Source organism: Eptesicus fuscus, chromosome 11, assembly GCF_027574615.1.
Source record: "Eptesicus fuscus isolate TK198812 chromosome 11, DD_ASM_mEF_20220401, whole genome shotgun sequence".
Lineage (NCBI taxonomy): Eukaryota > Metazoa > Chordata > Mammalia > Chiroptera > Vespertilionidae > Eptesicus > Eptesicus fuscus.
The window spans coordinates 45,568,813-45,594,759 of record NC_072483.1 but is presented as its reverse complement, the minus strand read 5'-3'; the positions used below and the strand labels follow the sequence as shown (position 1 = coordinate 45,594,759).

General features: G+C 40.4%; 1 protein-coding gene across 1 annotated transcript in view; it reads left to right on the top strand.

Annotated features, from left to right (window-relative positions):
- STK39 (serine/threonine kinase 39) overlaps positions 1 to 15,415 on the top strand; it is a 265,976-nt gene extending 250,561 nt beyond the window's left edge. Inside the window, exons 17-18 of the mRNA XM_054723077.1 lie at positions 1,964 to 2,028; positions 15,168 to 15,415. Coding sequence (XP_054579052.1) covers positions 1,964 to 2,028; positions 15,168 to 15,242 — 140 coding nt within the window. The 3' untranslated portion in view covers positions 15,243 to 15,415. The remainder of the gene's footprint in view (positions 1 to 1,963; positions 2,029 to 15,167) is intronic.
- The last annotated feature ends 10,532 nt before the right edge of the window (positions 15,416 to 25,947 follow it).

The window sequence follows — 25,947 nt, the reverse complement described above, 5'->3', positions numbered from 1 at the left end:
ATGTTGCTTGTCATTATGGTTTAGAAAGAGAAATAGGCCATGTGGAGTACAGTAGTCCCCCTTCTCCCTGGTTTTGCTTTCTGCAGTTTCAGTTACCCATGGTCAACCATGGTCTGAAAATATTAAATGGATGATTCCAGAAATAAATAGTTACATTTTAAATTGCACTCTATTCCGAGTAGTATAAAATTTCACACCGTACAGCGCCGATCCGACCCAGATGTGAATCCTGTCCTGCTCCTCCACTCTATATACCTTCCCTGCCTGTTAGTCACTTAGTAGCCATCCTGGTTGTCATAGTGACTGTGGCAGTATCACAGTGCTTTTGTTCAGGTAACCCTTATTTTGCTTAATAATGGCCCCAAAGCATAAGAATAGTGATGCTGGCAATTCATATATGCAAAACAGAAACTGCAAAGTGCTTCCTTTAAGTGAAAAGGTATATATGTATGTCTATAGAGAGAAAAACATAGACTATATAGGGTCTGTGCTATCCACAGTTTTAGGCATCCCCTGGGGTCTTGGAACATATCCCCTGTGGACAAGGGGGGACTGCTGTATATAATTTTCAGTTTTTCCTTTTGCAGCTGATAGATTAAATCAGGAGTGCGGAACGTCCAGTCCACAGGCCGTATAAGGCCCACAAAATCATTTAGTCTGGCCCTGCCAGGGCATGAGTGGCGAGTTAATTAAATGTTTGACCAAAGATAGCAGACTAATTTTTAAGTGGCTAATTTTGTATGGCCCAGGAATTATGTTATAAATATCCAAATGGCTTAGCAGTAAAACGGTTCCCCACCCCTGGATTAAATGAAATAAATTAATTTGCATAAAATCTATGTATCTAGGTTTTCAGTTAACCTCAGTGAAAAATACAATTTGCAGACTTCTTTCTACTTGTAAGCATTGTACTTGAAACACTTTTCTCAAAACGTTTATTTATACATTTATTATGTATCTTAAATGTTTTTATCTTAAAATATTCCGATAACTTTTCAGATACCTAATTAGTGAAGCAGCAGATGATTTTGATAATGAAAAAACTCTTCCCTGATTTCTTGGATAGTAACTGCTCCTTTCCTAACCAAAAGCCCTCACCTGACTTTCAGTGCTTTACACGTTAAGTTTGGTATGGAAAGAGGAAGGCATGAAATCTCTGTCATTACCTTTGGTAATATTGTTCATAAACTGTACCCTAAGCCAGCGGAGTAAGCGGGAAGGGCTGACTCCTCTCCTAGACTATCGAATATATCATGACACCATGGAGAGTGGGGCAGGTCTCTGATGAATCCAGCTAATAGTGGAAACATATCTTCACTCTGGAGCTTCACACTGACAGCCTCGAGTGCTCCACCCTGTTCACAGGACTTGGGAAGTGTTCAAGGTGGCCCTTCTCTGGTCTGACAGATCACTGTGCTCTGAAAACATTAAAACATATGCCCAAGTCATACAGGTTATCTATCCACTGCATTTTGAGGCTTTGGTAAAAATGGGCACAGAAATGTGAGTGAATTTACAGGACCGGAGTTCAAATGTGCTGACCTATATTATTTCCAAAGAAACCGTGTTGTCTCGACTACCTCTCCTCTGTGTTCTGTGCTGCCCTCTCCTGGCTCCGACGTTTCCTAGTGATGGGCGATGAGGAAAACCAAGTGGTGGAAACACTGCTGTCATTTCTGCTTCCCATGAGAAAGTCATTTCTCATTGTATTTTCTGAAAGTGAGGTCAGTGTACAGTTAATTCTAAATCAACTGTACGTTATTAATTCTGATGTACCGAAGATATAAGTTGGTGTAGAAAATACATGAGAGTAATTTGGCCATTTATATGGATTTCACAATGTCTGTGAAAAATAATTTTGCAGCTAATTGCATCATTAGTCAAATTTTCTGAATCACTGATGTGAAAATCCAATGTTACGGGAAATAATTTGAACACTTTTCTCCATGTTTGTATTTTTCAGTGGCTGCTAATTTACAGAAGATTGTAGATGACCCCAAAGCTTTAAAAACCTTGACATTTAAGTTGGTAAGTGGAAAGTTATGGAAAGAAGGTAAATATGCTGCCATGAGGTGCCGTCAAGGAATAATAATAGAGTTTCATACCCTGCTCTGTAATTTTATTGCTGCTGATGTTTCCTTTTGGGATCCATTTTTTGCATCCATCATTTGCCTGTTCGACATTTGGGAACATTTTCTGATCATGACCAGAAATTTCCTCTTCTGTCAGCATAGCTTGTTCTTTTACCATTACATCTTTAATGAAGAGTGGCCACTTGAGAATCTTGAACACCATGCCATTTTGCTTCCAGTTTTTATGGCTACTTGACCATATAGAACAAAATTAAACTGAATTCCAAGCAACTCTTTTTTTTTTTTCAAGATTAAAACATTATTTGGATGATGTATTTCATCATTTTCAGTAATTTTTTTAAGAGTGTGTGTTTTTTTCAATCACAGTTGACATACAATATTATATTAATTTCATGTTGTACACAGCAAAGTATTGGTAGACCTTAAATTGCTTGCTGCATTCTGACTGTCCCTTGATACAATTAATTTAGGATTTTTAAAATGAATCACTTAATGTACTGTTTGCTAAAACTTTTACTAAAGCTTTCCTGAAGCTAAATGGTTCTAACTTAAAAATGAGGCTGATTATTATAGAAATGGTTTAGGTAATTGGAAACAATTGTAGAACAGTTCACTGAAGGCTAGTGAACAAAGACAACATTTTAACTCCACACTGCAAATCGCATTAACAGTTTCTCACAGAGAGAAATTCTCCAGCAGTTTCTCTGCACAAGTGGATTTTTAATGGAATAATGGGGGTGGCCACAGAGGTACGGAATACTGAGCATTTTGGAGTCATTGTGAAACCAAGCGAGGGTGGAGAGAAGTCCAAACAGACAAAAGTGACTATTTCTTGAAAGTTTTAACAAGCCTCCCATTAAGTGACCCAGTTTTAAACTATAAATTAATCGTATTAAGGGCCAGTCAGAACGCTGTGTACAACATGTATTGATGATCTGTTTCTTTTATTTCTTTGGAAATTTAATGGAAACAGTGCATGGCCAAAAATGCTAAGTGATTATTAGTTACAGTAAATGTTTGCCTGGTGCTAACTAGCTTTCTGGTCTTGCTTCTCATCTAGTTTCAGGTAGGTAGGCTATGTGTGATCAAAGATTTGCACAGAATTTATCTGACAAAATTTGTTTTGCTTTGATAATTTAAAAAAACACATTTTATTCAGACATAGTGATAAATTGACAAATTGAAAATTTCACCTTCTTGCTTAGGACTCTTCTGTCACCTCTTACGTTTCTAATTCACCTACACCTTTGTAAACCAGTTTCATTTACATGAAAATATATATTGATGATAAAATGGCACCCTGTGCCAGCATTTCAAACAATATTAACGTTTCTTTATTCATTTTTATACCATTAGAAAGCAGTTATAACATACCACCTCCAGAACATTTCCCTGTGTGAACATGTAAATAGAGAGGTGAGAGACTAAAACTCTCATGCTGGCTTATTCCCCCGTCTCTCATCCTGCTTACCTATAAAACAGGGAGAGCAACCCTGACTCTTGCCTACAACTGTAGGTTTCATATAACGGCTGCTCGAGTGTCTATGAACAGAAGGGGAATGTGTAAGTCCCTCTCATGTCCTACTCTCATCAGTTTTACTTTTCCTGGATTCTCTCTCTCGGTTCTGTCTTGGGATCCTCTTATCTTCCAAAACTGACCCTCCTGCCTACACCTCGCCAGCCTCTAGCTCTGCTTACCACACTGAGGCGATAGCCCGAGGAACTCTTCCACAGTCCCACGCTCCACTTGAGTGGTTCTTCGCTGTCCTCTTCTACAAGTCAGTCCCCTGAACATGGCTGGGGAAGCCCTCCCTGTTTCACTTTCTTAATCTGACCAGCCCCCGTTCATTTATTCTCTTTCTCTGTCCCCCTGCTCCCTCCTGTTTTCATCTGTTAGCCCTTTGTATGTACTCATCCCTCTTACTAAAATAACCTTCTTCCCCAACTTCTTCAGGCCTCTTTGTCTCACCAATGCCTAGACATGTTCCAATTTTCTGCCTATTTTTACTTTCTCTGATTTCCAATCCTGGTTTAAGTGCTCCTATAGTCTCCTCCACAAGGATTATATTGTACTGACATTTTGTAGACTCTGATTTATATCTCTAATACATCTAGAGACTTTGGGTGGATAGAGATTTCTGTCTTGTATCCCCCAGTGCCTGGGCACATAGCAGGGGCCTGATAATAATTAAAATATATCAGAGTACAAATCTCACTTAGAAAAACTTCAGCCTAATCTTCATAGGACACTAGCATCTTGGTTAAAGCCACAGAGATTCAAATTGGTTATGTTATTGAAGAATGAAAGATCAAAGTATTTCATAAGCATTTTTCCTCATAAGCCACTGCTATTTGTAGCACTTTTATCTCTCAACTGCTTATCATTTTAATCTCAGAGCTTTCTTTGCTTTCTGAAGGAGACTGCTAGGGACCTGAACTTTGTCTAAAGAACTGTGGTCTTTACATTGCTAGACAAAGGTTTCACTCAGGGTGACGGGGACACTTTAAAAAATTACTATTGCCTGGGTCCTGCACCAGAGAAACTAATTTAATTCTTCTTGGTGCAGCCTGGGAATTTCGAAAACACCCCCTGGTGCTTCCAGTGTGGAGCTGAGAAGCATTCCATGTGTAGGCTCCTCCTCTGATCTCTCTCCTCTCCCCATTCCCACTTGGCTCAAGTTTGAAAAGATGTTTGTTCTTATCTTGTCTGTCTGCTTGTATGAGAAAAACAATGCACAAGGTGAAAGGATATTGGTTACATAAACAAGTGCTGTTCTGTTTTTCTCTGCCCAATCTTTAGCTTTAGATCTTTAGATTCACTGGACAGATAGGTGAGGTGTGATTTCCATTGTTGACATGGCCAAGGATAGACAGATTAGAAACCTTTTTTAAAAAATCACTTTTAACAAAGTGGTTCAGGCATAGAGGGCATTTCAGCTCAAATATAATTTGCTTCAGGTTTGACATTTCTGTACTATTTTGTTGTTGTTTTTAAGACAAGGCTCCATAAATGTCATTTAAGTCATTTTTAAATTTGTTACCTTGCAATTTTTAAAGCAAATGAGTCTTGCTGCTTTCATGTGGAAGTTTTGAAATTGCATTTGTGCAAATATTAAGAATACAAATTGTAATTCGCACCCAATTGGTACACATTTACATGAGCATTATATATTTTAGTTATTGAAGTTGAATAACATGAATTGCAGATAGCAAATTTAATGAGTATTTTGGTAATTAATAAAAGGCCTTATTTTTAGAGGCTTTCAGCTTTGGCGTAGTTGGAGGCTACATGACTAACATTTTCCAAAGAACAACATAAAGCTGGGAAACTTTCAGTTCAGGGAGGTCCATGGAGCAGCTCTCAAACAATGGTTCTCCAAGTGTGGTCCCAAGACTGGTAGTACCAGCTCCACCTGGAAGCTGGAAACTTGATAAAAATGCAAATTCTAGGGTCCATCTCAGGCCTAAAGAATCAGAATTTCTGGGGGATGGCGGAGGGGGATCTGTGTTTTAACAACCTGTCCAGGTGATTCTGATCTAGGCTAAAGCTTGAGAACTGTTGCTTTAAAGGAAACTTGGTGGTTCACTCGGGTAGAACAGTGGTTCGCAAACTGTACCCAACCTTAGAATCTCCTGGGAGCTCAAATATCCCAGTGCCCAGGCCGTATCCCCAGACCAATCACAACCTCTGGGGTGGACACGTGCATTAGTATGTTATTAGTATGTTTTCAAGCTCTCCAGCTAGTTCCAACGTGCACCCAGGTTTGGGGTGAAGGGAATCCTTGTGGGTGACACTGGAGGATTCAGCTCCTCCACAGGCCACACCTGCTGGCCTGGCAGGAGTGCAGACAGTTGAGTGAGAGCATGCATCATTGTACTGCCATGCTAGGTTCCTGATACTGTATACATTTCCCTTTGAAGCTGAGGTTCACAAAATGTGGGCCTTGGAATTCTGGGGTTCCTTGAGACCCTTTTTAGGGTATACTGGGTGTGAAAACTCTCATAATAACACCAAGATGTTACTTGTCTTTTCCATTGTGTTGACATTGGTAGAAAAGCCCTCGTGGGTAAAACTGCTAATGTCAGCATGAATCAAGGCAGGAACTTCAAACTGTACCATAGCCATCGTGTTATTCACAGGCATGCGTGCACTCAGTCGCTTTTAAAAAATTAAATCCAAAAAAGATAGTGTCATTTAAGAATTTTCCTAATAAGGCAAGAAACAGATATTATTAAATCTGTCTACTTGCGGACACACGTTTTTAATATTGTGTGTGATGAAATGGAAGCACTTCCTCCGTTACTGAAGGGCCGTGGTTGTGCCAGGAAAAGCACGTGTGCGATTGTTTGAGTTGTGAGCTGAACCACCCATTTTTTTTTTTCTTGCAAGAATAACTGACAAACGATGGTTATTCAGACAAGGGATGTGGCAGATATTTTTTTCCAAAAGGAACCTAGTAAGCTTGGAAATTCAAGGAGAATGACTGACAGTGTTTATTGTTAATAATAAACCTTAGCTTTTGAACACAAATAGGATTTTGGAAAACTTGTATCTGCCACTCTACATTTGACAGCCCCCCAGTACTTAAAAGCCTTTTCTGATGAGATGGGTGATACTGTATGAAATATGTCAACATTGGAAAATCTGCATAGCTCAGCCATGCTGAAAAATAATGCATGGGTAAGAAGATCCATTCACACTTCCTTGCAAGATAGCAGAGTACGTAAACGCTGTGCTTGCCTCCTCCCACGACCACATCAATATTGTAGAAAATTGATGAGAACCAACCATATGAAGACTCACTGAACAGAAGTTCTATCACTAAGGATATAAGAAGCCATGACGAGACTGGTAGGAGGGACTAATACACAGAACCAGCAGGTCCTACACCCACATGTGGCAATTAAGAATCAGAAGGGATATCTTCTCTGAGCAGATTCCCCCGCCCCCCTGAGGAGGAGGGGTCCCGGTGGGGCACTAGTGCCAGGAAGGGGAGTCCCCATAACATCTGGCTGCGAAAACCAGTGAGGATTGCATCTGAGTGAAGCAGAGGGCTGCTGGAGTTCCTTTTGAAGAGCCTGCACAGGGACTTGCAAACTCACTTGATCTGGGTTCCATTGCAGGGGCATCAGCTCAAAAAGTGCCAGGGGTCAGAAGCACTGGCAGGCATCATTGCTCCTGGGTTGAGCTCCTTTCCCCACCCAGCTATGCACCAAATCTGAACTCTCCATTAAGCTGGCTAACACTGTTCCCCTCTGCACTGGTAACTCCCTGAGACCCCATCCCACCCATGTGTCAGGCCCAAGCCTTCCAGTGGCTTTTCCACACAAGCAGTATGCCTCGGCTCACATTGTGAACTCTCCAAAATCTCCCAAAGGTCTACAAACCCCAAACAAGCAGTGGCTGGCTTCAGTGTGCCTAATACTAAGCAGACCCAAGCCTGGCACAAGGGGCCCCCATGCTCAGCAATGGTGGCAGCAAGCATTAGTTCCCAGCATAGCTTCTTCCAAGCACCTTTAAGTCCAACACAGGTGGCAACCAACGGCAAATCACTTTGTAGCTCCCACCAGGTGGCCCCAAACTGGGCACAAATGGAGGCTGACCTTGGCCTACACCAGAGCACCTCCCATCGGGCTCCACAAACAAATCCAAAGGGTGGACTTGGCTGGCACGTAAACACCTGCACAATAGCGTGTCCTCTGTAGTCACGGCCAGCCCTCACAGCCAATCATCCTGAGGATCAGTGCTAACACAATCAAGGCTCAACTACAACAGTTGGGCACATAAAACCCACACCTAGGACACTCCTGGAAGACTCAACTCGGGTGGCCAAGGAAACTGCACCACTGGGCCCTACTACTTAGGGCCACTCTGCCAAGACCAGGAGATGTAGGGAATCAGCCACAACGAGGAGACAAACATGTCCCAAATGAAAGACTAGGACAAATCTCCAGAAAAGAAGAATGAAATGGAAACAAGTAATCTACCAGATATAGAGCTCAAAACACTGGCTATAAGGATTCTCAGTGAATGTAGGGGAAGAATAGATGAACTAGAGAGAATTTCAACAGAGATAGAAACCATGAAATGAAAAATAAAATATCTGAAGTTAACAAGCAAAATAGAGATTACAAAAATGTAAAAAGAAATGACCAAAACATTGACATGGTGGAGATAAGTAAAATTATAGTGATTTTAGAATGTGTTCAAATTTGTGATCATCAACTTAAAATTGACTGTTATATACATAGCTTGGCATACAAGAAGCACATGACAACTCCAAGCCATAAACTGCAAGAGATATATAAGAAATAAAGTGAAGAGAATTCGAACAACATACCATAGAAAGTAATTAACTAGCAAGAGAATAAGAAAGAAATAGATAACTACATAAATAATGAGAAAATTATTAAAATGGTAATAAGCATACCTATCAATAATTACTTTAAATGGACTAAATGCTCCAACCAAAAGACATAGGATAGCTCAGTGGATTAAAAAGAAGACCCATAAATATTCTGCTTACAAGAGATTGAAAGATACACAGACTCTAAGTAAAGGGATGGAAAAAAGATATTTCATGCAAATATAAAGGGGGAAAAAAAGCTGGGGAAGAAATATTTATATCAGACAGACAAAATAGACTTTAAAACAAAGGCTGTAACAAGAGAGAAAGAAGGACATTTCATAATGATAAAAGGATCAATCCAACAAGAGGATATAACTTGGGTACATCTATATACCCAACATAGGAGCACCTAAATATATAAAGCAAACATTGATGGACAAAGGAGAGATTGACAGTCATAGTCGGTATCTTTAGCATCCCATTGACATCAATGGATAGATCATCCAGACAAAAAATCAACAAGGAGATAGTGGCCTTAGAGCCTATGGACTTAAAAAAACACACCAACGTATCAGTTAAGTGCACATGAAACATTTTCCAGTGCACTTAAATATAGACCTCATGTTAGGCCACAGAAGTCTCAATAAATTTTTAAAAACTGATTCTTCTTCTATCACAATGCTATAAAACTAGAAATCAGTGACAATTAGGAAACTGAAAAATACAGTAAGGCTAAATAGCATGCTATTAAATAATGAATGGGTTAACAGTAATATAAAGGAAGAAATTAAAAGATACCTTGAGATAAATGAAAACACAATGACCCCAAATTTATGGTACACAGTTGAAACAAGAAAAATCTCAATATAACCTTCAACCTATAAGGAAGGAACTAGAAAAAGGGGAGCAAACAAAGCCTGAGTGAGTAGAAGGAAAGAATTAATTAAGATCGGAACGGAAATGAAGGAACTAGAGACCAACAAAATTGATAAACCTTTATTTAGCCAGATTCATCAAGAGAAAAGAGGGAGGGTCCAAATAAAATCAGAAATGAAAGAAGTTATGCTATAATTAGAAAATCCTAAAGATTCCACCAACAAACTATTAGAAGTAATAAATGAATTGGGTCAAGTAGTAGTATATAAAATATTCAGAAATTAGTTGCAATTTTATACATTAATAAAATATCAGAAAGAGATATTAAAAAGGCAATCTCATTTACAATTGTGTCAAAAACAATACCTAGGAATAAATTTAAAGGAGGTAAAAGACCTGTACTCAAAAAACTAAGAAATTGAAGAATGAAATTGAATAAGATACAAATAAATGGAAGTATATACCATGCTGTTGATAGGAAGGATTTACATGGTCAAAATATCCATACTACCCAAAGCAATCTTCAGATTTAGTGCAATCCCTATCAAAATCCCAATGGTGTGTTTCACACAACTAGAACAAATAATATTAAAACTTCTATGGAACCACAAAAGTCCCCAGCTAGTCAAAGCAATCTTATGAAAGAAAAACAAAGTGGGAGGTATCATGTTATCTGATATGAAACTATTCTACAAGGCGGTCCTAGCATAAAAACAGACACACAGATCAATGGAGCAGAATAGAGAGCCCAGAAGTAAACCCACCCTATGTGGTCAATTAATCTATGACAAAGGAGGCAAGAATATACAATGGGGAAATGACAGTAAATGGTGTTGGGAAAGCTGGACAGATACATTCAAAAGAATGAAACTGGGTCACTTTCTTACACCATATAGAAAAATAATCTTAAAATGGGTTAAAGATTTAAATGTAAGACTCACAACCATAAAACTCCTAGAAGAAAACATAGGCAGTAAACTTTTTGATATCTATATGTCTCCTGGGGCAAGGGTTTTTGCACACTGAAGGTAACCAACAAAACAAAAAGACAATCTGCTGAATGGAGAAAATATTCACCAATAATACATTCAATAAGTCAGTAATGTCAAAAATATGTAAGTAACTCATACAACTTAACACTAAGAAAACAAAGAAGCTGCTTTAAAAATGGGCAGAGGATATGTCTATTGGGTGACATATGAAAAGATGTTCAACATCATTTATCTTCTGGAAATGCAAATCAAAACCATACTGAGATATAACCTCACACCTGTCAGAATGTCTATCATCAATAAATCAACAAACAAGAATTGGCAAAGATGTGGAGAGAAAGGAATCTTATAGTGCACTGTTGATGGAATTGCATATTGATGCAGCCTTTATGGAAAACAGTATGGAGGAGATTCCTCAAAAAATTAAATATAGAACTACCATATGACCCAGCAATCTCACATCTGGGTATTTATGCCAAGAAATCCTAATCACTAATTCTAAAAGATATTTGCAGCATTATGTACAATAGCCAACCTATAGTAATAACCAAAGTGCTCCTTGGTGGTGGAATGGATAAAGAAGTGGTACATACTAGTATAGATAGTGGAATATTACCTGGCCATAAAAAAAATACACCAGTGAAATCTTGCCATTTACAACAACATGAATGGACATAAAAAGGTATTATGCTAAGTGTATGAAGTCAGACTGAGAAAGACAAATACCATTTGATTTTATGTGAGTAATCTATTAAAAAAAAAAACAACAAAACAGAAACAAAGTCATAGACATGGAATAAATTGATGGTTGCCAGGTTGTGGGAGGGGGACAGGGCAGGTAATTGAGAAAGGTAATAGGATTAAGTACAAATTGCCATTTATAAAAACAGTAACAGGGAAGGGAATATAGCCAATTATATTTTACTAGAGGCCCGGTGCACGAAATTCGTGCACGGGGGAGGGGGGTGTCCCTCAGCCCAGCCTACACCTTCTCAAATCTTGGGCCCCTTGAGGGATGTCCGACGACCCTCTCACAATCCAGGACTGCTGGCTCCCAACTGCCCTCCCCTGCAGGCAGGGGTCCCCCCCCAACTGTCCTCCCATGCAGGGCTTGTCCCCCCGCAACAGCTCTCCCCTGAAGGCCTGGCCCCCCAACTGCCCTCCACTGCAGGCCTGGTCCCACCCCCCAACTGCCCTCTGCTGATGGCCTGGTCACCCCTAACTACCCTCCCCTATAGGCCTGGTCCCCCCCAACTGCCCTCCTCTGCTGGCCTGGTCACCCCTTACTACCCTCCCTGCTGACCTGATCACCCACAACTGCCCTCCACTGAAGGCCTGGTGCCCCCCAACTGCCCTACCTGCAGGCCTGGTGCCTCCCAACTGCCCTCACCTGCAGGCCTGGGACTCCCCAACTGTCCTCCACTGCAGGCCTGGTCCACCCCAACTGCCCTCCACTGCAGGCCTGGTCCACCCCAACTGCTCTCCCCTGCAGGCCTGGTCACCCCCAACTGCCCTCCTCTGCTGGCCTGGTCACCCCTAACTTCCTACAACTGCCCTCCCCTGCAGGCCATCTTGTGTCTTGGTGTGACGGTCAATTTGCATATTACTCTTTTATTAGATAGGATAACTATGAGTGGTGTCAGAATGGTACTACACTTACTGAAGTCATCACTTTGTAAGTTATATAAATGTCTAATCACTATGTTGTACACCTGAAACTAATATAATATCTTATGTCAACTATAATGGAAATTTTTTAAAGAACCATTCAAAGTACAAGGGTGACCAATGGATTTCAGTGTAGCAGAGTATGGAAAGTTCAATGCTATGGTTTCAGATTCCACATTATATCTAAGCTTTAAGAAACTATCACTTGGCCAGTTTTGGTATTCTAATAAACAATATCCACAAAGTGTCTAGAAAGGCTATTAAAATACTCTTCCCTTTTTCAACTATAAATTGGTGTGAGCCTGGATTATCTTTATACACTATCCAAGGAAAACAAACAATAGACTGAATGCAGAAGCAGGTATGAGAATCCAGCCATCTTCTATTAAGAAAGACATTAAAAAGATTTGCAAAATATAAAGCAATGCCAATTTTCTCAAATTTATTTTGTTTTGGTATAAACTGCAGTTATTTATATTAGTTTGAAATGGGTAGATTTCATGTTTAATGAATTAGTAAATGAATATTTTAGAAATTTGTTTTAATTTCTAAGGCAGTATAATGAATATAACCTACATAAACACGGTTTTTAATGTATTTTAATAATACTTTAATATTATTTAAATGTTTAAAATAGAAATTTTTAAAAAAATTAGTATCTATATAATAAAAGCCTAAGCGACCATTATGGCAGAACGACCAGAATGACTGGTCGCTATGATGCTCACTGACCACCAGGGGGCAGACGCTCAATGCAGGAGCTGCCCCCTGGTTGTCAGTGCACTCCCACAGGGGGAGCACCACTCAGCCACAAGCCGGACTCATGGCTGGCGAGCGCAGCAGCGGTGGTGGGAGCCTCTCCCGCCTCCAAGGCAGTGCTAAGAAGCAGGGAGCTGAGGGGTAAGGAGCAGTGAGCAGGGGGGGGGGGGGACGGTAAGAAGCGAGGGGTCCCAGACTGTGAAAGGGATGTCTGACTGCCGACTTAGGCCTGACCCCCATAGGGAGCTGGCCTAAGCCTGCAGGTGGACATCCCTGAAAGGTCTCAGACTGCAGGGGGACACAGGCCTGGCTGAGGGATCCCTCCCCCCCCCCCCCCAGTGCACTAATTTCATGCACTGGACCTCTAGTAAGACTATAAAGGGATCCTGAGACCAAAAAGTTTGAGGGTCTCTGCTTCCTTTTCTCTAGATTTCAGAATCATTTGTATGTTGCCCCCATTAGTGTTTTGCAGGCTCAGCTTTGGCTAAAAGAGAATGAGCATGGTAGAGCGTGGCGAAAGGGCCGAGTGCCTTAAAGCAGAGCCAAGCAACCTGGCCTATGCCTCTTTGCCAGGAAACAAAACAGGCCAGTGTAGCTGCAGGAGGCCCCGGGGGCATGGGGAGGGATGTGCACCCCCTGAAGATTCCCTGTGAGTTGTGCCCTCAACCACCACTGGCTTGGTCACCCACTCGCACTGTAAATTCCATTCTTCTTCACAAAAAGGATTTAATATTTTTCTCTTATTCCTATTCAGTTTAACCAACACAGGACATTTTGTTTTTCTTCCTCATCATCTTAACCTCCTGTTATTCACATGATCAAATTCCTGATGTAGCTTTCAGATGCATTGATGTGCTTCACACTCGGCAGTCTGACCTTTGGCACCTGCAGCCATCATTTGTCCTCAGATGTTTGTCAGTTGCCTATTAATTATACAGATTGTCTCTGTCTGCTTTCAGTGGGTTGAGTAAATAACATTGTTTGCAGTAGCAGGAGAGAAGGGAATGTTTAGGCAGATTGATTTAACAGAAAGACAGTGAGAGTAGAATGAGAAAATTGGTAGGGGAGGTGAATATGACAGTATCAGTATAAAAAATGCCCACCAGAAAATCTCAGCTGAAAAGCCTTCTATGCCTGTAGTACTTTGTTAAAAGTGATAAGGGAAGGACTGTTTCTGATCTGCCCCTGGCAATGCAAACAATGAAAGCTGTGCTTCACTGAATATCTTATCTGTCAAGTAAAACCAGAGAAATCACTGGATAGGCACAAAGTAAATGTCTTAAATGCTAACTAATGTTCCTACTACTCTTCAGGCTACTGATTTTCATATGTAAGCATAACTACTCACACTGACTGTTATTTTAAAATATTCAAGTTATATGATATGTTCTAATTAGCTGCTTCTGTTAAAGGAAATTGCTGGGGTTGACCAAGGGCTGAGTTTATGTACTGTTTAGAGGAAGCGGGGCTAAGCAGGCTCATTGTGATGTATGGAAGGGCTTTTCTGCTTCCTCCATTGCAAACTAATTACTTTGACAATAATTCAGCAAGAATTAGGCCAACAAAAGGTTTGTACGGTCCTTTGGTAATTTGTTGCCCATTTCCAGGCATTCATCAGATGTTTTCTCTCCACTGGTGGTGCTTACATAATATCCAATAGTGATTTGAGTGTTGTGTGTGTATGAAAGAGAGGGAGGTGCAAAGGAAAATAGAAATAACTTATGAATTAGGACCAGTGAGAGGTTTGATGGGCAGTGGCTTATTTCCAGTTCCTTATTATTTTTCTTCAAAATCAAAAAGTATTTGGCACACTATAATTTGAGCCAATTTTAGGCAATTAGTATGTCCTAAAATATTAGAAACAATTCTTTGTTATAACCTATTATGGTACCTTTTCCTGTGAAAATAGCTCACTGGGACTTAACTAACTGTTATCTATGAAGAGCCATTCCACCGCCTGGTGACTACTTGTTTTTCTGGCCAGTTTTACAGAGGAGATGATTTTGATAAAAAACAAGTTATCCCTTGAGTGACTTCCTAGATCTCAGATCTCTTCTCATTATTAATGAGCTCTAATTTTGAAAGTATATTTAAAAATCACTGTAGTCGTTGAAAATTTGTGTGTGGTTTCTTGTCAGTCAGATGGTTCATTGGCAGTTCCAAAGCTGAGAGCCTGGGCACAGTGGTGTTTTAACCGGGTTACCCATCCCTTCCCGTTTTCCGCGTTTGATAGCATGGGGTTTCTCACAGCACTTAGCACCCAGTAGTCATTTTGGAGTTTGATTCTTCTGGAAGAATGGGGGGACACATGGCCCCATATTGAACATGCCTTTTCTTGGTTCTGCCACCACATGAACAAGTCTGTACAAACCAGCAGTGACGAACCAGCACTCAAGGTGTCGGTTTTTTTGTTTGTTTTCCATTTTCAGGCTTCCGGCTGTGATGGATCCGAGATTCCAGACGAAGTGAAGCTGATCGGGTTTGCTCAGTTGAGTGTCAGCTGATACATGTCCCTTGCGGTGCCCTGATCTGTCATGCCTCCCTCACCACACTCCCCCTCAACCTCTCCCTCCCCACGTCCTCCCACCCCCTCACTCCCAGTTCCCAGCAAAATCTGAAGATTGTGAAGAGGCCGGCTTCGACGAAATGGGATAAAAAAGAATTTTTTAAAACTTAACACTCCGAGTTCTGCTTTATTCTCTAGCAAGCCACAGTATCAGAACAAGCAAATGCCACAGCTGCACGACTGTTGCTCATTTTTCCAAAAGCTATTTAATATTCTTAGCAATTAATTCGGATATCCCTTAAGTGAAAAGAATCTGAACTATACTCAGGTGGTCCTATTTATTGGCAACAAAGTGAATTTTTTCTATCAGAAGCTATTTCTTCTTTCATTTTTGTTCTTTCTGTTACACTTCAACTGTATATCTGACAATGCTGCCTCTTTTATGTTGTATTTAGAAATTAATATACTTATAAAATTAAGATTTATTAGCCAAACTTGAATTCTAGTTTTAAAACTGACTGTGAATTTTATTTTTCATATATTTATGCATTACACACCTTAGCTAGGAAAAGAAAAATTTTTGATTATATGCTTCTTGTAGTAAATCTCTTGTTATTTAAACAAAAAGTTTCAGGTCTATCTTTGGAGTATTTATAACTTCTGATTTTTGAACTGACTGAATTAAGAACTAGGATGCTTATTCTTTTGGTTTGTTTGCCTAAAAACCAACCCACAATCTGATTGTCTCCTGGGAGAGGGAGGTGCCTTGCAAATTTTCATATGAAGAATGTGCCTGAGGCTGCTTTATTCTGGAATAGCCTCAGATCCAAAACATCCTCTACATACAGTGGCATCTGTAAGTTTTGCTTCATTGGAACATTTAGAAAGCTATACAAAACATTGCCATTCTGTTAGATTGCTACTTATGTACCCATCTCTGATTTGACTTCTCCTTAGATGATAGGATTCGTTGGCCCAAAGGTGATAAACTTGAAAATACCAGAATCAGAGTTTTACTTGAAATTCTGCAGAACACCCAGATGGAGTAAAACAAACAGAAACAGAAAAGGTTTTGTGCAATGACTAAAAAGGTTAAGTTTCAAGAATAAATACTGTCAGCTCAAGTAGCCCTCTGCTGGACTACATATTAATGTAATAGCAAACTTGGGATTTTCAAAATTGGAATCAAAACTTTCAGGGAGGTGGGCTCCCGGAATGGTACCATTTGCTCTTTCCTTGCTAACCCTAGACACGGCAGCTCTTCAGTGTCCTCTAAAAAGCAAATATATATTACTAAAGAAAACAAAGTTCTTTATAATTGCCTTGTCATAATTGTTAAGGTGTTCTAGAGCCATTTGCATACAATTTAATGTAACATCATTCCATTCTATTGTTTACACAAAGATTACTCAAAGATGACTGCAAAGGTAAAAGGAAAATAAAAGTGTATTGCACAAAAAACAGTGTCACATTGTTTTGTTCCTCCTTTAGGAATCATCTGCCTAGTCAGAATTAACTAGAGCAAGCATGTCAAACTCAAAGGCTAACACAGACCAAATAAACAAGGTTTAAGTTTATGTAGGCCGCAAAAACACACACACTCACACACAAAAGCTTCAATTTTCATAGAAACGTATGTTTATTTCAAGAAGTATAGTATAAAAAAAAAACAAGAACAATTGATAACTTTAATGTTTTCTTCCTGACACTTGGCATCTCTTCTCTGCTACTGTCTTTCCTACTTCGGGGGAAATCTTGTTCGCAGTGATCACTTTCAATACTGACCCAAGGTGAATGTCAGTAATTCTGGATCTGACAGGAGACTTATTTCCTTTCATAATTATAAATAACTGCTCACACCGTTATATTGGCTGGGCCACAAAAATACTCGTTGTGGGCTGCATGCGGCCTGCGGCCCGTGAGTTTGACATGCTTAAACTAGAGAAAAGTGTTCTGAAGAATAAGGCATCCATCCAGTCCGAATCAGATTTGACTAATAAATTAGCCTGAGGAGAAAATGAAAAAAACATTCACACTTCATGCTGGCTACCTTTGAATTAAAACCACAGGGCTACGAAGGTAGGATGATGACATAGGAAGACCCTGAACTCACCTCCTCTGACAAATTATCAAATCTATACCTACAGACAAAGCTGTACCCCCTGAAAAAGAACTAAGGACCAACTGAGCAGCTTCTGCACACAGGAATGGCTAGGAGAGATGGGAAACCTCCCCTCCCCCGCCCCCAGACAAATTGATCTGCAGTAGGGAGGGATTACCGAGGGCCCTGGGTACAGACTCACACACCCTGGGACACAGCAGAAAGTGGTTTAAAGGCACCTTAACAACAAGAGAAAGACATCCATTTACTAACCAAAAAGCATCTGCCAAACAGGAGGGGAACTGAGGGAACTCTGCTTTGTCAGAGGCACCAAAAAGTGCCATTTGTTGCACTTCCCTTCCACCTTGGCTGCTTGAGCAGGAGCATAATCCAGGTGCTCTAACCAGCTGGCCCAGGTTATCTCAGTGTGCGCCAGGCCCACGCACCGGCCCCTGCAGCACACACCTGCTGCTGCTGCAGCTGCACCTGCAGGCTCCAGCACAGCTTGCCCCAGGGCCCAAGCATGCCCCAAGAGCAGCTCAAGCCATCTTGCTAAGGCGACCCTGGCACAGCTTGCACCTGGTACTCCCCGTGGCCTGTTTAGGCTTTAGCTACAGGCCCTGACAGGATTTGCCTCGGGGATTTCCTGTGGCCAAAGCTCAATCCAACTCCATCTACAACCTGCTGGCCAAGGCAGCTCCCATATGTCTCTCCCCCGCCCCCCATCTCCCTGCAGCCCTTGCCCACTCCAGCTCCAACTGCAGCTAGCCTGTCACAGATATATGGCACACCCAATCTACAAAAGGGAAAGCTACATAAGGCCATTCCTTGAAGGCCTGGAGAGGCTGCTGTTTCACCTAATTCACAGAAACAGAGAGAGACAGCCAAAATGAGGATAGAGATACATTTTTCAAGTGAAAGACAAAGACAAAACCTCAGGAACAAAACTAAATGAAAGAGAGGCAAGCAATCTTCCAGATAGAGTTCAAAACAATGGTTATAAAGATGCTCAATGAACTCTGGAGAATAGATGAACTCAGTGAGAACTTCAACAAAGAGAAAATATGGAAAAGAACCAATCAGAATTGAAGAATACAATAACAAATGAAAAACACACTAGAGGAAATCAACAGATCAGATGAAGTCAGTGAGCTGGAAGACCATGGTAGTGGAAACCACTCAATGAGAACAGAAAAAAAATTTTTTAAATATGAGAATAGTGAGGGACCTCTAGGACAACATCAGGCACACTAGCATTCACATCATAGGTGCATCCCAGGAGGAGAAGAAAGAGGAATGGACAGAAACATAATTGAAAAATAATGGCTGAGACTCCCCTAACCTGGTGAAGGAAACAGACATCAAGTACAGGAAGCACAGAGAGTCCCACAAAAGGAACCCAAAAAGGTCCAAACCAAGACACATCATAATTAGAATTCCCAAAGTTAGAGAATCTTAAAAGCAGCTAGGTAAGGACAGGGGATTCTCCCATGACACTTACCAGCTGATTTTCAGCAGAAGCTTTGTAGGCCAGAAGTAATAGTACACTATATTCAAAGTGATGAAAGAGAAACTTACAACCAAAAATACTCTATCCAATAAGATTATCATTCAGAATTGAAGGAGAGATCAAGAGTTTCCTGAACAAGCAAAAGCTAAAGGAATTCATCACCACTAAAATGGCACTATAAGAAATGTTAGACTTCATTAAGAGGGAAAGTCAAAACTAAAAATGAAATGTACAAATGAAAAAAAAAACCTCACTGATAAAGGCAAAGATTTAGTAAAAGTAGTGGACTATGCAATTATAAAGTGAGTATGAAGATTAAATAACAAAAGTAGTAATATCATGTATCACTACGGTAGTACATTAAGGGATACAAACACACAAAACATGTAAAGTATATCAAAAAGAAGTAGAAAAATAAAGTCCCTAAGTTAGTAGAAGGAAGGAAATAGTAAAGATCTGTGAGGAAGTAAATAAAATAGAGCAATAAAACTAAAAGCTGTTTCTTTGAAAGATAAATAAAATAGATGAAACTTTAGCCAGACTCAACAAGGAAAAAAAAGAGGATCCAAGTAAAGTAAGAAATGAAAGAGAAGTATAAACGGACACCACGGAAATACAAAGAAATATACAAGAACGTATACAAAGAAATATACAAGAACATATAAACAATTATGTAACAATAAATTAGACGACCTAGAAGAAATGGGTAAAATACTAGAAACAAAATCTTACAAGAATGAATCAGCAAGAAATAAAATCTGAACAGACAATAACTGCAAATGAAATTAAATCAGTTATCCAAAGTCCCAACAAACAAAAGTCCAGACTAAATCACTTCATAGGTGAATTCCACCTATCCTTCTCCAGCTTATTAAAGAAAAAGACAACAATGAAGAGGAAGGAGAGCTCCCAGACTCACTCTACAAGGCCAACATTACTTTGATACCAAACCAAGACAAAAAAAATTACAGAAAAAGCAATTATAGACTAATGTTCCTGAACAACATGATACAAAAATCTTCAAGAAAATATTAGCAAACCAAATTCAGCAGTATATTTAAAAGATCAGAAACCATGATCAATTGGGATTTATTCCTGGGTTGCAAGCTTCATTCAATATCTGCAAATCAGTCAACATGATACACCACATAAATAAAATGAAGACTATATGATCATCTCAATAGATTAAGAAAAAGCATTTGACAAAATTCAACATTCATTTATGATAAAAACTCTCAAGAAAGTAAAGAGGGAACATATGTCAACATAATAAAGGCCATATATGATAAATCAACAACTAATATTCTCAATGGTAAAAAGTTGAGAGCTTTTTCTCTTAAGATGAGGAACAAGACAGCACTCTCATTCAGCGTAGTATTAGAAGTCCTAGCCACAGCATTAGACAAGAAATAAAAAGCGTCCAAATTGGAAAGAAAGAAGTAAATCTATCACTATATATAGAAAACCCTAAATACCCCACATAAAATTTAGGAATGAACTCATTCAGGCCCTGGCCATTGTGGCTGAGTTGGTTGGAGCGTAATCCCATACACCGAAAGGTGGCAGGTTCAATTCCCAATCAGGGCACATACCCAGGTTATGGATTCCATCCTTGGTTGGGACACATGTGGGAGGAGGCTGATTGATGTTTCTCTCTCTCATTGATGTTTCTATCTCTATCCTTCTCCCCCTCTCTCTCGCCCCTCTCTCTAAAAAATAAAAAAGTATATATATTTATTTTTAAATACAATTAAAAGAAAAACCATACATACAATACATACAATGTTTTGAACACTTTCCTTTTCTAGTGCATTCAATGGCGGCCCAGGAGTAGGTTACAGGATATGAAATGCCAGTCAGCAAGGAGCTGAGACACGGCCCAGTTACTCTCACTTGTGGTTTAAGAAGATACAGTAAACAAAGTTAAAGTTTAAAGGAATAACTGGACCACATATTCTTTAGCCAATCCTCCATGACTGTTTCTCTCAGCCAAGCTTTCAATTAGAGATGACATACAGCAATACAATGTTGGGGTTCTGCTCACTGGCAAAGACCTAAACTTCACTAAATACAGATATTTGGTATATATTTGAACAGATTCACATGCTTTGACAAACAGGAGTGTTTACCACCTTTTAGTAAAATCAAGGCACCCACATCTCATACATCTAAATACATGCAAGAAACGTTCTGTATCCATTGTGCCTCCACTGTGGTCAACTGGCAAAGATGTAAAATGGGACATTCCCTTTTATCTCATCTTAGCTCTCATACATTGTTCTTATATGAACAAAATGGTTTTCTGGATGAAAGGAGAGAGAGGGAGAGAGGGAAGGAGAAAGGGAGGGAGAGAGGGAGAGAGAGAGAAACATCATGTAAGAGTGAAATGCAACCCGAGTATATGCTCTGACCAGGAATTGAACCTGCAACCCCTTGGTGCAATGGTCCAACCAACTCAGCCACACCAGTCAGGGCTGTTTTTGTTTTTGGTTTTTGTTTTGTTTTGTTTTTATATTTAAAATAACTTTTAGAAAGGCCTATAAATCATGTGTGATGAAATTTTAATTTAAAAAATTATCTCTGTAAAGTTCCTTTTATCTTATATATCATGTATTTGCAAATATGTTAAGTGGCCATCTCCTCTTGTCTGATTGAGTAGGGTGAAGTACTAGTCTGTAGGGGAAGAGCTAAGAATTCCCTCAAAAAACAAATGTAGTCCTATATACAATGATCTTAACACGGAAAAATTTCACATCAGCATTTCCAATCACTCATTCCAATAATGTACCTCTGGTCTGTTTAGTGTTAAGCAATTGCCTCCCTGGTGAACCCTTCAAGTTAAAATTAAGCAGAATCTACCATTAAGTACAGTAGCGACATTAGTGATGGTGAATCTGAGACACTGACATTGGAGGGCTTCTGCCAAAAATTAGGATTTGCATTCCATGTTAAATGATCTTAGGTCTCTTTTCTTGGAAGTATATTTAATAAGTGAAGCCATTGCATACTGAGGCCTGTTTAGTTTGACAGCAAAATAATATGATTAGTTTAAAATAAAAATGTTTATCATCCCTTATAGCTGAAAGGATGCTTCTAGCTTACCCAGAAGTGGCTTTATACAATTATATATCAGCTTAAAGGAACTCAAATAAACCCGTTTTTCTGCTTCACACATTTTTTATCAAATCTGTTAGGAAATCCTACCTAACAATTCTGACTTTCACCGAGCTACTAAGGGGCAGGTAGGGTGTAAGTCCTGTGCTAGGCTACGTAGTACTAGAACATTCCCTCAGGGCCAGAATGTTCCAACTTAGAACTATGTAATACTTTCCAGGGTTCTAAGTTCTAGGTTTCAAGAGGTCTATCATTAGGTCTAATAGCCATAAACAAAAGGCTTTTTTTTTTTTGAACTCTCACCTGAGGATATGTTTTATTGATTTCATTGATTTTAGAGAGAAGGGAAGGGAGAGAGAAACATTGATGCTAGGGCAACAAATGGCTTTTAAGTGACAGTGTCCATTGTGTATTGGCATAAACTAAAAATTTAAGTGTAAAACATTTGTGAGGCCTGGCCGATGTGGCTCAATGATTGGAGCTTTGATTGATCCGCTATACTAAAGGGTCTCGGATTTGACTCCTGGTCAAATGCAGGTGCCTGGTTGTGGGTTTCATCCCCTGCCCGGTGAGGGTGTGTACAGGAGGCAACCAATCAATGTGTCTCTCTGCATCATTATTTCTCCTCCCTCCCTCTCTCTCTCTCTTTCCCCCTCCCCCCTAAAAATCAATGGAAAAAATATTCTCCAGTGAGGATTAACAATAAAGAAAGTTTGTGAGAGTGTTTCCTTTAAGCTGATGTAATAGTTCCTGGAGTTTGCTGCGTGGAATGTGTACCACTAGGAATGATTAAAATGTTAAATGCATGTAAATTGTGTGGACTGTAAGAGCATACATTTAAAATATGATAAAGTGACTAGGGACCCGTTGCAGGAATATTTCCTGCAAGACTTCTGGTGGGCTTCCCTCCACCCCCCCCCCACCTCTCCCACTGCGGCAGGCGGGGCGGGGCGGGCCGAACGGGCGGGGTGCCTCCTGCCCATCCCGCCCACCCAACCCAGCCCGCCTCGCCCCGAACTCCCAACCCTCTGCACCCGCTGACGCAGCTGCCTCTGTGGCCATGCGCTGCTGCCACCTCTGATCACCCCGACCCGCCGCACACGCTGCTGCTGCTGCTGCCTCCTTGACCCCCCGCGCTGCTGCTGCGCGCCCCACCCGCCCACCCGCCTCGCCACACCCCGCCCACAGCCACCACCGCCTCCAAGGCCACCCTTGGCCTCGCACACCGCCCGCCACGCCCCGCCTGCTGCCTCCACTGCGTGCCCCGCCCACCGCCGCCACCGCCACCGCCACCGCTGTGGCCACGTCGCCACCGCTCACACTGCCCGCCACCACCTCAGAGGCCACCATGGTCGTGTGCTCCACAGCTGTGCCGCCGCCCACCCACGCAACCGCCATGCTTTCTGCTTTCTTCACTCCTCCCTCCCTCAGCATATGCAAATTAACCGCCATCTTGTTTGCTCTGATTGGCTGTGGGCATAGTGAAGGTACGGTCAATTTGCATATTACTGTTTTATTAGATAGGATTGCCTTCCCTCAAAGTCAATATCCACACCCAAAACACCACCAAAAAACAGGGGGGCAGGGGATAGAAGGGAGGCTGGCATTCCACAGAAAGAGACAAACCATTGAAAAAATGGTCAGAAGTACTGGTTTCCAAAAGGCCCAGTGATTGCCTAGATGCTATTTTGCTATAGAGAAAATGCATGGTCAAATAAGAGTGATGTCCCTTTATCTGCCTTCTTGTGCCATGCTCACCAAACCTAGCCAGGGCTAGTTTGGGGATCTAAGAGAAGTGAAGAAAAATCTGCAAAATTAGGTCATCAGCTGCTGTGCACTTGGTGCTAACCTAGTGGATACTGTTTATATTGTGCATCCTCAGGTGAGCAAGCTAAGAAAGACATAAAACTTTCCCTACATGAGTTATAGTAGACAAAGCAAGCATCCTTAGCTGAGGAGACTTATTAAACCCATCAAATTCAGCTCATAACTCATCAAAGGGCAAGGAATGTTATTAAAAATTACAATCTTACGCTGTTATTATTTGAATTTGCTACAGAATGAAAGGTCAGTAACAGACTAATCATTCCTATAGTGTATTTATTCCTCATGTAGAATACTGGTTTGAGAAACGAAGACTTGTAATTTGTCTCAGAGGCAACTGGCTTATTGTTTAAGTAGAATGTTCAGTAAATAAATGGGTCCACACTCTGGGAGAAGATAGTGCCCTTCTTTTAAAAAAGGTGTAGAGTAGACAATGCTCTGGCCCAGCCTTCACCCAGATAAACAACTGGGCATTGAACAATTCTGGCAGAAGCACTTAGCTGTGTTAAGTAGCATTAAGTTCAAAATGAACAGGTGACCAGGTTTAGTGAATTCAGGTAGATTTTTCACATACTTAAATCTTTGGTTCTCCTCTCCCTAAATTCTATGGGATTCTAAAAAAGGAAGTGAATCGAAATGAAATGGAGGACTGAGAAAAGTACAAGTGTGTGGCTGAGATGCCAATGCTGTTCGTGCATATTATTGGGAAAGTCTGGATTCCGACCCAGCACCCTTTATCTTCTCATTGTATGAAGCACACAATGTTATCAAAGCATACATATTATCATGTTTTATATATGTTTTATAATATGTACTGTCAAATTTATATATATTTGATAATATTTGTATATATTTGAAAATATACACTAACTTGATTCACATAGTAGTCCTGTGGTAATGTGCATTTGTGCACTGAGTAACAATGCAAGCTCTATTTCTTACTGTGGGTTGTGACCAAAAAGTTTGAAAGCCACTGCTTTAAGGCAATTGGAGTGTTTTGTTGTTATTTTGCAGCCAAAAGCAGTCACTCTGCTAAGCACTTTACAGCATCTCATTTCATCTTAGACAATTCTATTGGTTAGGTTTTATTACCTAACTTTAAAGATGAGAAAACTAAAGCTTTAAAAGAGTAAGCTGCTTAAGGTGACCCTGAAAGCACTGGAATATAAATTCTGGGAAAAGCCACAACAATGTAAAAGGGGGACCTTGAAATCTAGTCTGTTTCCCAAGATATCTGGCAAACCTATAGGGAGAAAAACTATAAAACTCTTAAACTCCCACCAGGTGGGGTGCTCAGACTAGCTGAGTTTCCTGCTTGTGCTTTACGCTAAGTATATATTTTTTTTATCCTCACCTAAGGACATTTTTTAATTGATTTTTTTTTCAAAGAGAGTGGGAGGGGGAAAGAAAGACCAATGTGAGAGAGACACACTGACTGGTTGCCTCCTGTTTGCACCCCAACCCAAGCCAGGGATCGAGCCTACCACTGAGGTATGTGCCCTTGACCGGGAATCAAACCCAAGACCCCTCCATCTGAGGACCTACACTCTAATCACTGAGCAAAACCTGCCAGGGCATGCCAAGTGTATTCTTAATAAATTCTCTTGTTTTGCTTCCTTAATAAATTTGCTTGCTTTGCTTCAACACTACTTTTTATCACTCATCTGCATTCTTTCTGGAGAGTGTGACAAAGCAAAGGAGTGGGAGAACCCCCTCTGACTCTCCGGTAATATATCTGGTTCTAAAGTCTGTTCTCTTCATCACATCAGACAACCTCCCTGCATAATACAAGGCACATTTTATTGCAGGTTTGCTCTGGACCAGGCACTAAACCAAAGACTTTTCCTACCTTACCTTGCTGAGACCTCACACAACTCTATGAAATCTGTATCTTTATCTGCATTTTATAGATGAGGAAATAGACGTACAGATATCTTAAGTTCTCCAAGGCCAGCCAGCTAATAGTCAATAGAAGGAAAATGAACCCAAGTCAGTCTGACTCCAAAGCATTTGCACTATACCTCAGAGAGCTGCCAGGTTTTGTGGGGCCTGACGTTTATACAATTTGGGGTAGCTGGTCCTTTAAGTTTTGGGTACAAAATTATTCTTAGAAAATTTGATACCGAGTTTTGGAAGGGGACCTGAAGATTATTC